General features: G+C 44.3%; 1 protein-coding gene across 1 annotated transcript; it reads right to left on the bottom strand.

Annotated features, from left to right (window-relative positions):
- Positions 1 to 528: 528 nt before the first annotated feature.
- dhtkd1 (dehydrogenase E1 and transketolase domain containing 1) lies at positions 529 to 11,234 on the bottom strand. The gene is made up of 17 exons (XM_076733922.1): positions 10,994 to 11,234; positions 10,561 to 10,713; positions 9,524 to 9,735; positions 9,231 to 9,425; positions 8,764 to 9,033; positions 8,438 to 8,609; positions 8,085 to 8,283; positions 7,330 to 7,642; positions 7,156 to 7,240; positions 6,929 to 7,068; positions 6,671 to 6,821; positions 6,457 to 6,563; positions 4,444 to 4,608; positions 4,258 to 4,340; positions 3,902 to 4,068; positions 1,880 to 1,965; positions 529 to 1,795 (listed from the first exon to the last, which is right to left on the bottom strand). Exons 1-17 carry the CDS (start codon positions 11,163 to 11,165, stop codon positions 1,694 to 1,696), a joined length of 2,772 nt encoding a protein of 923 aa, XP_076590037.1. The 5' UTR covers positions 11,166 to 11,234; the 3' UTR covers positions 529 to 1,693.
- Positions 11,235 to 11,818: the final 584 nt, after the last annotated feature.

Below are 11,818 nucleotides of genomic sequence, written 5' to 3'. Positions count from 1 at the left end.
TTGTAGGCATGTTGGTGTGAAATTGCATCAAATCTGGGATGAAATGTGCAGAAATGAACACTGGAAATGGGTAAATAAAAATTTTATCTGAAAAAAGTCAGGAATAGCCGAGGGAATCCTCCTCAGGCCCGACAGACGTGCAGTAAATGTTGTATGTACAGACGAAACACAGCAAAAAAAAGTGTAGAAAAAGACTCAGAATCAGAGTCGGCTTGTGCTCATTTGACTCGGAGTCAAATTCAGAAACAGGATGAAGTTAAAGAGGAGCCCCAGCGTCTGTTTACAGGTCTTCGGTATAACCACTGACGTGAGAAAAGGAGTTGTATGAAGCCTTCTATAGCTCCAGTGGGAGCTGTGTGAAAGTATGATCGAGTCAGACCCGTCAACCCTCCAGTTTTTCCCAGGATGGGAACTCTCCCACAGCTATCAATGCAAAACCGACCTGAAAGACCATCTTTCACGTTACATAAAGTCAAACTTCACAGTGTGTCAGCTCTTAAACAAGGGGGACATTAGGACAAAAGAAACATGATGCATGAACATGAAAATAGATTTATTTGAAAATATTTCCATTGAACATTCGGATTGGGTTTATTTACACGAGCCGTTCAATGCTTTTATTTTCAGTTCAACTCTTAGTTTAAACCATGGTTAATTCATGAAAATGCTCAATTACTCCTGAGGCCAAACGTGTACCAGGAAATGTCCAAATACATCTAAGTCAAGGCTGGATAAACATTTAACAGTCAGAAAGGAAACAACTCTCTTTGATTGTTCAGCAATCCAGTTAAAGGGCTCCCCTTACATAAATACTTAAAAGATAATGCTCAGAGATTTCTAACAACTCAAACTGATATTTGTTGTTAAGAATAGTACAAAAAAACTCACGTGGACCAAACGCATGAGACGACTGAACAGATCAGATTCCTGATATGTGGAGCCCGCAGGCTCACCACAGGTAAGAAACAGTCACCAGTGCTACAAATATGACAGTCAGCTAAAAGTGCTTCTTTACGACGAACACACTGTAAACATCATCTCTAAGGCCTCGGTTCACATCTGTTTTCTTACCGTATTGCTTCGTACCTTCACACATAGAGAATACAGGCATAGTCAATTAGAGAGAGGGGAAACACTTCAGGGCTTCAGGCTTTGCCTTCAAATCAGAAACGTAACAATTCAAACCTGTTTTTGACTATAAGAATACAAATAAAATAATCGACACTATTCTCTGTAACACCCAGTTTTTTATATTATTGACCAATTTATCTCATAGCTGCACAATCCACATCACCTTAAAAGGTCCAATGTGCAGGATTTAGATGAATCTTTTGGCAGACACAGAATTTAGTGTTCAGAATTGTGTTTTCTTTAGTGTAAAATCACCTGGAAATAGGAATTGCTGTGTTTTTGATACCTCTGAATGAGCTCTTTATATCTGCAGGGGGTTTGAATTCTCTTCCAGAGACGGTCTTTAGCATTTTTAGCACCCACTGTAGAGGAGGGTGAGGTGAGGGGAATTCAGTTGGTTGCAATCTACAACCTCACTGCTAGAGGCCGGTAAATCCTACACACTGGACCTTTAAAGGTAGCTGCCGTGCTGCAGCTTTGCACATTTGGCGATGACGCAGGGAAGGTAGTGTAGTACTGTTGCTTGTGTGCTGGTTACTTTGGTTTCCAGTCTTGTTGAGTCTTAGGAGAAGGTATCGGTGAGGATGGCCTCTTGTTGCTGCTGATGAAGGGTCCCGATGCCGACGGCGGGGGCCGGCAGAGCAGGTCTGCTCACTAACCGGAGCTGAGAGGACAGAGGAGACAGTGCAGTGTGTGCGAGGTCCACGATTCATTTCAGAGGCTTTTTATTTAGCGAAACACTGCTCACCTTGCAGGCCAGCTGCTTCTCAAACCTCGGAGCTACAAAAGACCAAGGACCCATGTTCTGAGGCTCCTCCTGGCTCCATATGAACTCTGTGGAGGAAAAGAGGACACGATTCAGCGTTTTTCAGGGCGAGTTCACACCAATCATGTGACTTCACACAGATTAGGGAGTTCTTCTGCTGCCCTTTGACCACAAACTGAAACAAACTTCAGATCTGCTGCAGCGCGTTTGGTGGGGGGGTGAAAACAGTGAAACAGAGAGCTGAAGTGAAACCTCCACTCAGAATCACACTGACATTTACAGCCTCTGAACACACCTTCACTCAACAGTATTTCAGGCGGTTCACTCAGAAACACAAATGGATGTCATGTAATTGATATTTTTGAAACTTAAATAAATTGCCTGATGAACTGATTCATTGTTTTACAGTAATCATTTTTAATCATAGATGCTAAAGCAAACCTTCTATGACTGTAGATTTTATGTGTTTGTGTTTTGGGGAGCTGGTCTGACAAAATGAGTCATTTTAATAACTGACTTTAGTGAAAACCGCCAATAAAATCATGTTCCTCTTCTGACGTGAGGAAGAGAGGAAATCATCTTCACTGAGCTCAGCCGACGACCCACAAACACAAAGGATTTATGCGTAAAGAGACGGATGTTGACACTGTCAGGTTAGCCTGCAGTTCCTCATTCTTGGAAAGTCTTTCAAAACACAATGAAGCAGTCACAGTCTGGACTGACGTTCAGCTGCGCAGGGTGGACAAAATAACAGAGACAGTGAACGGCGCTCTGGTGAAGCTCACCCTTCACATTTCTTCTTGTCGCTGATACACCAGCGTTTGTTTTTCTTCTCTGTCTTTTCCTTTTGTAACGCTGTCTTCAGGGCTCACTTGTGAAAGTGACTGTCAGGCTTCTATTGAAGCCGCCGCACGCTGCTGAATGCCTTTCAGCTTACTGTGACTCACTCACGTAGCTGCTTTTGCAATTTCTGAATCTCTGAACGAGCGTGTTGAAGAAAAGTCCCATTCTTCAGAGAGATAAAACTGAAATAACTTTCTGCTGCCAGTAAAGGTCAAAGGTCGTTGCTCACTTTGAATCCCTCTCACTGAAGGATGCAGACAAAGCCAGACATCTATCAAGGTGTCGACAGCCTCATCAGGACAAACACAAAATGAGTGCGTCGCCGTAGAAGTGAAGGACTCATATCTGAGCAAACCACAGAAAACTTTGTGTTCTGTTTTTTCAGTCAGTCAGACTTTGATGGCGTCTTTGTAGATTTATCAAAAAAAAGCAAAGCTAAAAGGATTAAAGCAGAACATGTAGAGCTTTTAGTTTCTCAGAAAGACATTTATGTCTGGAACAAACTTCAAGATCTGAGGCTTCCGATCTAAACTCTTAAATCAAGCATTTTTCTCTTTGCATCTGCTTTTTACTACATTTGGGGTTCTTATTATTAAGGTTTATTCTGTTACATTATTTTGTCTGTGTTTACTCTTGAGCTACTATTGTTGTTTTAATGCATTTTTAAGCTTGATGAGTTGCCTTTGTGTCTGAAAAGTACCTATTGAGCCTCAAAAATTGTGACATGCAAAAAACAGGAAAACAAAGTGTCAGCAAACAACAGCAGACAGCAAGGAACAGTGGACACGAAGAGACGAACTGATACTGGAAATAAGTGATGATGAAAACAGAAATCATATATGATGAGCTTCAGCAGTGGGGTTTTTGTAATGGCTGTTAATTTGTCCTCTGTGTTCCTTCTTTGGTTTCTAAGTCAAGCGGATGAACAGAAATAGCAACGTATGGTGAGGAACACAGCCTGGTCCTCCACACTGAACCGTTCACAGCTGTTAAATGAGATTTGTCAAAGTGTTAATTTGTTCATAAACAAGCCCTGGTTTTCACGACAAGCAAAAAGCTAAACAGAAGTGAACTTTTCCCCAAACGACTGCACTGAAATCATACAAACTGTGGTCGTGATGGCACTTATGAAGTCAGCCTGCCTCCTAACAGCACACGTACCTTTAGCTTTGGGGTATTTTTTGAGCTCCTGCTGCAGAGGCTCCAGAGGGAACGGACACAGCTCCTCCACACGGATGAGTGCTGTGTTCTGGTTGGCTGCTGATGTCTCCCTCTGCTTCAGCAGGGCATAGTAATGCTTCCCTGAGCACAGCACCACCTTCTGGACACTGGATGGAAAAAGAAAAAAGGAGCAAGGTTTCATGTACATGTGCATGTGTTAATGTTTCTGAAGCGTTTTCAAAGTTTTAGCCCTTTTTTTTATAAAACTAGTCCATGAACACTGCAATTACGACGCCCTGCAAACTACAGAATAAATTACAATCATTAATAAAGTCTGATGATGATGACATCTGTACCTTTCTGCTGAGACCGAAGTGTCACCTAAAACCGGTCTGAACGATGTTCCTGGTGCCAGTTCAGCCAGACTGGAAACCGCCCCCTGGCAAAAGAACAAACATTATTCAGCCGCTTGCATGGAAACATCAGTGTGACGGAGACAGATCAGTTTAATGTTTCTTCTTCACGACATCTGCAGCGCTTACAGAAAATCTGAGCAGAGTCTTGGGCCCAACCACAATGAGCGGTTTGCGGAAGTTACGGATCATCTGTCTCCTCAGCAGGTGGAAGTACTGAGCAGGAGTGGTGGGGTTGACCACAGCCATGTTCACATTGTCGCCGTCCACGCCCTCCTCTCTGCTGTCACACATCTAAGAGACAAAAGAGGGCCAGCTGGCGATCCTTTACAATCCAGGTAACGTGTAACACAACACACAGCCAACTAGAAGACACACATTCACCTAAGAAACATCCACACTTGTAAACATTTGCAGTCTCAATAACAGAGTATGAATGTGGTGATGCTCGGCAGCAGAGACCTGGACGTCCTGACGTCCGGATATTTCCACCAGTTAACCAATAACAACAGTTCAAAGTCCAAATCTGGAGGATGGTCAGTGCTTGCAACGTTAAAGTGGACTGTGTTCGTGACCTCATGAGATGATTACTGGTCCTTTACTGTACGAGCTGACATGTTTATCCATCAGTGTAATGTTTGCATTAAAAAGCTGTTTAGCAAAGCAGATTTAGAGCTGAGCTTTGAAAACAACAGTCCTCTGTTAGTCTGTGAAAAGTTCAAAATCAGCAGGTTTTCTCGCATAAATTTACCAATTTTCCATCTGTGCGGTGCGTGATTGAACGCTACTTCTTATGTTGTAATGTGAACTTATTTGAATCCAGACACAATCAGACCTTTAAAAAACACCAATCACACCATGTAGTGGACTGTACTGTGAAAGGTCAACAATGTCAGACATGAGTTATGTCTGAAATCACCCCACACGTACTACACAGTGCACTCCATTCAACCCCCTCTGTTTTCAGTGTTGTAACTGTGTCCATGCACATGTTTAAGCTAACATCGCCACACTGCCATGAGTCACCTTTATAGATCTGTGTGACACTAAAGCTGTCACCGATGACGCAAAATGACGATGATTCTCAAGCATCTGAAATCTCAATTTACTATTCACAACAGTGTAAACTGCAGGGGGTCAATTATATAGAGAGTAGTGAATGGGGAAGGAAGGATTTCCAACACAGCCTCAATCTTATGTCTTTTGTGAGCCGACTACTGGTGGCCAATTAAGTAACATTATCTCTGTGGCTTTGCTATTGATTTCACCTGTAAATAATGTCCTCTGTGCTGCATTACGCTCCTTTGCACTGAAGAAAACTGGCCTGGGCTGGCATGTACCATGACTCTTACCATACCATGACATATTCTGCACTATTTTTGCACAAATGCCCAGAAAAGAATAATTCTCTGAATATGACTCCTCAGTTCATTCCTCAGTTCCTAGTATGCAGGTGCCATCTTGCTTTTTTTTTTATCTCTGCACCAGCTCATGAACACAGTGGACAAGCCCAACTCCAAAAAGTTGGCCCGCTGTATAAAAGGTAAATAAAAACAGAATGCAATCATCTGCAAACAAACTGTGTTCACAGACAATGTTTTTGAGATTTTTTGATGAGGTAAAACGTTAAATATATTGTCTTTGTAATGTTTTCAGTTGAGCAAGTGTCACATTCTGTTTTATTTATGTTTTGCACAGTGTCCCAACTTTTTTGGATCCAGGGTTATAATAGTTGTGCCTAACATGATCAAAGGGGAAAAGAACATTGGCCCACATCTAAAACCCTTTCCATGTTATTAACTTTTCCACTGGCTGAGGTCAAACATTAACGTCCATGAAACTCCAAGCGTGTTTTGGTGTATCTTTAATCAACAGCTGATGGATTTGCAGCACTAGAACATGTAGTTATGCCACATCATATGAGATGCATGATAAGAGATGGGAAAGATTCCCAAGTTTATGAATGAATGACGTGAGGCAGCCATGTTTGCTTGGTTTTCATGCTGTAACATAATATATTAAGTGCCAAGTCTGACATATTTCTCAGTTAAAATTTCCCCAGGGATGCTGACCTGCCATTTACACAAAATCAGAAACTGGTAAATTGGCTTAATGTGAATGTGACATTACAGGACCACAGACCTGGAGGAAGCGCTCCATATGGCAGGATGAGTGCTCAGGTCCAGCTCCATCGTAGCCGTGAGGCAGCAGGATCACCATCCCATTCTGTAGCAGCCACTTGGCTTCACCTGGGGACACAGCAGTTTCACATCTGATGTGCGAAGATTTTTCCAAAAATAAAAGATAATGAGCGAAATTGTGAATCTGCTGAAAGCACCAGTGGGCAGACGTTTACCTCCAGACAGGAAGGTATCAAAGATGATCTGTGCTCCATTGAAGAAATCTCCAAACTGGGCCTCCCAGATGGGAAGGAGCTTCGGCTGTGCGATGCTCATACCATACTCAAATCCAAGCACCGCCTCCTCAGACAGCGGGCTGTTGCACACCTGAACACACACAATACGCCACAATGTTTGATATTATGTAAGAATAAATGTTCTAAATATGTCATGACGGATCACACGGATGGGCTGTCTGGTGTAAATTGTTTCACCTCCAGGAAACCGGCCTGCTGCGGGCTGATGTGGTTCAGAGGGATGAACGTGTCGTTAGTGTCTTGACACACCACCATCGCGTGCCGCTGACTGAACGTGCCTCGTCCAACATCCTGTCCACTGATTCGAATATTAAACCCTGTAACAACAACGTTTTGAAATCTACAAATCCATTTCTCAAACTTCTCTTAAATGTGATCTCGTGTACTTTCTGCTTGACGCTGACCTTGAGAGAGGAGAGAGCCGAAAGCCAAAGCCTCTGCTGTGGACCAGTCCAGTTTGGTCCCATCTTCCAACTTCTGCAACCGAGCCTGAGATCACAAAAGAAAAAAAAAAATAAATCATCATCTCACTGCTGCCATATCAACGACAGACGATGCAGTGGAAAAGATGGCCACACCTGTACGTGGGTCTTCATAAGGTGGCTGTGCAGCTGGATGTGCTCAGGGATGTCCACAGATTTTGCCCCCACAAACTGCAGCAGGGGAGTGGGGACACCCGTGTCCCAGGTGCTGACTCGAGCCTGGGGTTCCACCAGATCCCCCCAGCGGCCCTGCAGGTTGGTGGGTGGAGGGCTGTACAGGGTCATGTTGGACAGCTTGTCGTTGAGCATGCTGTAGTGTTTGGACTTGATCTCGTCGCGCTCAGCATCGGTCATCAGACCCTCGGAGATCAGCTGGTCTGAGTAGAAGTCAGGGACGCTCTTACGGGATCTGTGAAGATATGGCAACGTGATGCATTAATCAGTATTTTTATATAAAAATGACAATGTATCCGTGGTGGAAAAACCATTTTGTTATTAAAAAAATTGACTGTTTTGGTTTAACTCCATTGCAAATGCAAAAACAAAATGCTGCACTTACAAAGTTCAGTTTTAACAAAACTCAAGTTACACATTACCAAGAAAAAAAAACATGTTGGTAGGAACTTTGTCTTTCTGGTCAGAGCCCAAAAATTTCAGCAGGTCACACAGAAAAGCAAGTGGCATCAGTTCTGACTCTACAGCAGCAGTGATTACCCTAAAACTGTTGAGGGGAAACCTGGTGACCTGCAGTGGTGTACAGTATAAACTGGAATCAGACCTACTATTGTTGTTTTGTATTCAATGTGAAGTCTTGGTTGGACATTTTTTAGCTGTAGGTGAATCAGACTGACCGGATGATCTTGTACATGGCAGGGTTGGTGAAGAAAGGCTCATCCAGCTCGTTGTGGCCCCACTGACGGTAGCAGATCAGGTCCAGGATGATGTCTTTCCTGAAAAGCCGCTGGTAGTCCACAGCCAGCCGAGTGGCCCGTATCACGTCCTCTGCGTCATCTCCGTTTACGTGGATGACGGCGCAGTTCACCATCTTACCTGCGACACAAATGTGAGCACTCGTAACAGGATACGTGAGCTGCGATACTTTGAAAGCAAATCTCAAGTTTTACCTCACATCAAATTGTATCGAGCAGATGTTTCTAAGAAAGTAGTCTAATTACTCTGATCAGTATCTACAACATTCACTGACCGACGTCACTGCAGTACAAAGAGGATCTCCCCCTCTCGGATGGAGTGGTGTAGCCCACTTGGTTGTTCACTATGAGGTGGATGCTCCCACCGACTCTGTAGTGAGGGAGGTTTGAAAGGGTCAACGTCTCTGTAACAATCCCTTGGCCAGTGAAGGAGCCGTCACCGTGGACCTGCGAGAGGAGGACACAGATTCTGTTGATGTTTTGGTAACACCGCTCGAGGGTTCAATAAGGACATCTTTAACAATAAATACTGACAGTATTAAGTTACTCTTCTTGTATATTTATTGGCTGCATGTTCGTATTAGCTGCTGTGAATCAGCACCTGCAGACAGACGACGTGGTCCCCCGGCTGGGCGCAGTCATCGGGCGAATAGTCACCTTCCTTCTTGAGCTGCTGCCTGGCTCGCGTTTTGCCCTGAGCCACGGGGTTGATCGCCTCGAGGTGAGACGGGTTGGGCAGCATGGTCACGTGAAGAGGGTGTCCAGCTCCGAAATCCAACTCCACTGAGGAGGTGAGGTGGGAGAGGACGTCGCCGACGGCAGGCGAGTTGTCCGGGAACTCGCTGAGGCCACGCATCTTACGGAACATGAGCTGGAGAGAAGAAATGATGGAGAAACAGTGTTGTTTGATCTCATCTTACCCTTGTTTGCTCTCTGGTAGCTGGCCATGACTTTCTGTTTACTTGTGCTGCTGATAACAGCGGTGCAGCGTAAACTAATCTTATCAGGCTGTGGATAACTTGAAAGTGTTCATGTCTCATTGAATGTGGCTGTCTCGGGCTGATTAACCTCTGGTGGGAACTTCAGCAGGCCTGTCAGGAGGTTGAGTCGGCCTCTGTGCGGCATGCCGATGACAATGTCAGTGACCCCGCTGTGGGCCGCCTGGTAGAAAAGCTCGTGGAAGAAGCCCATCATGCTCTCTGCTCCTTCTCCTCCATAACGTTTCACAGTAGCAAACTTGGTGGCTAGAAAGTGGTCAAATTCCTGCAGGTTGTGAGAGGAAATACATGAAATCACCACATGAAACATTGTTTTACATTGGATATGGATGTTATCCTCTGCCTCTTTCGTCTCGGATCTACCTGAGACTCCAGCATGACCTTGGCCAGCTGCCTCCTCTCCTCGGTGGAGAAACTCCTCTTCTTGAGTTCCTCAAAGCGGTCAGCGAACCACTCCCTCTCCTCCAGGCTGCTGAGCTGGCTGGTCTCCACTGACAGGTGGCCGCAGTAGGCTTCTTCCAGGTAGGCCTTAACCTCCTCCACTGAGGCCTCCGCTTTGCCAAAGTGTCGTAAACCTGCAGAGGTACATTGAACGAGCAGTGATAACACATACATAAGGTTGTGACTGTTTGTCATGTCTGGTGAGTTTCATGCTTTACTCAATAGTCTTCAGTCCTGCACCACTGGCCTCTAGTCTTATGTAATCAAGACTATCTTGTACCTGCCATGAACAGTGAATGAAGTTAGCTGGCTGGACTTCTATTTTAACCTCAGCTGGAAGGTAAAACCATCTTCCAACCTTTTCCATCCTTATACCTACAAAAACAGCCAATTTACAGATAAATAAAGTTGTTTATTTAGTTCTTTCTGTGGCACTTTGCAGTGTTTCCCTGCAGAATGACAGTCAGGGTGGACACAGCAAAAAAACATCATCATCACTCAATAAATCAATATGTGATATGATCTAAATATAACTTCTACCATAATCAGTCAATTATTATCAGTGAGGTTTATCCTACAAAGAAGATGAAGAAAAAGGATTCTTTAGTTGTGAAATAAACGTTCTTTAAAAAGTCCAGATTACACAGTATGTAAAGCAAAGTACGTAAAAATGCACTTAGTATTAAGAGTTAAAACAATTAAATGCAGAAAAATGGTCCCTGTGATATACTATTATATTATGATATTACATTACTATTACTCATGCATTGATTAAGACAGGATATGACTGTTGTAGTTGATTGAGAAACAGCTAATGTTTATTGTTTCATCCCACCACTGAGATCACATAATGTTGCATGAATATGAGACACAGAACGTGTTGAGAAGGAGTAGAAACTGTCATTAACCCAGCATGTGAAGCATGCATCCTGCAGGTCTCATCCCCAGCTGTCAGGTACCTGAGGTGTTGAGCGGTCCTCTGATGCTGCCACTCAGCATGTTTATCTCCGGGACGCTGTCAGCAACAGGCTTCTGGGGCTGTAGGGGGTTAATTTTAGCAGCCTTGTGCCCATGTTGCCTGTATGCCTCCACCAGACGGGACAGGCCATGATCTACGCACAGAGCAGAGCAACAGTCAGGATGAGCTGTCCTAAAACCGGCGTCAGTGAGCCACTGAGAGCAAAGGCAACTAAACCATCATCTGCATCTGAAAACTCACTGGGAGTGACATGTGACGCACGTATAAAACGAATACTGGAATAAAATGGCGTTATGAACAAGAATTAAAGTGCATTTGTTAGTCAGTAACATTATGTTATCGCGGTACAGACTCCTCGCCTTCTAATCGGGTGATGTTAAAGTGTCCACACCGTGAATTAACCCCATACTGACCTTGATTCAGCGCCGCGATGCACTCGCTCTGCACCCTCTGCTGCCTCTCGCTCTGTTTGGGTCGGTATCCGTACACACCTTTTTCGGTGTGATAACAGCTGCCGACAACCTGGCGAGCGACACAGGGCGGCAGTCTCGTGAGCGACTTCTTCAGGAAAAGTACGGCCGACATGATTAAAAGTTCTGCTTCACGCCACACGCCACCGGCTACAGGACAGCGGCCATACTGCCAAGACAGCGACGTTATGGGAGGAGACGCCGCACCGGAAGCCTATTGGCTGACGGTCCTGCACTCGTTTCACAATCCTGCTTCGAGGAAATGCGCTTTTTATTTGTTTATTTATTTATTTTTTGTTACTTTTCTTTCACATTTATCAAACAGCAGGTGTATACTTGTAGTACACAGGGATGCATTTGGAGCAACGGTGCATTGTGTTTAGGCTAAACTAGCGTAAAATGCTCAAAGTAACTGAAGCAGCCCGCGTGACGTAGCGCAACAAGTGTCATCGAGCAACATCTGCGCTGCGTTCACGTGCTCCTTGTATATTCCAGATTCTACACGTGGAAAGCAGGATTTCAATTGGTTTTGGTAAAAAACCAATATCTCTCTATATTGATTTTTCTAGTTACTCACTGCTTAAAATTCCCCCTTAGCGACATGATACATTCTGGAGCAACGGTGCATTATGTTTATACTTCATTAGAATGCTCAAAGAACGGATGTAAGCGAAGTAGCCATCGTGACGTAGCGCAACAAGTGTCATCAGGGAACGACACTTGCGCCGCGTTCAGGTGCTCCTTGTAAATTCCATGTTGCACATTTGG

The sequence above is a fragment of the Chaetodon auriga genome, chromosome 6, assembly GCF_051107435.1.
Source record: "Chaetodon auriga isolate fChaAug3 chromosome 6, fChaAug3.hap1, whole genome shotgun sequence".
Taxonomy (NCBI): domain Eukaryota; kingdom Metazoa; phylum Chordata; class Actinopteri; order Chaetodontiformes; family Chaetodontidae; genus Chaetodon; species Chaetodon auriga.
This window is presented reverse-complemented; position numbering and strand designations above follow the sequence as displayed.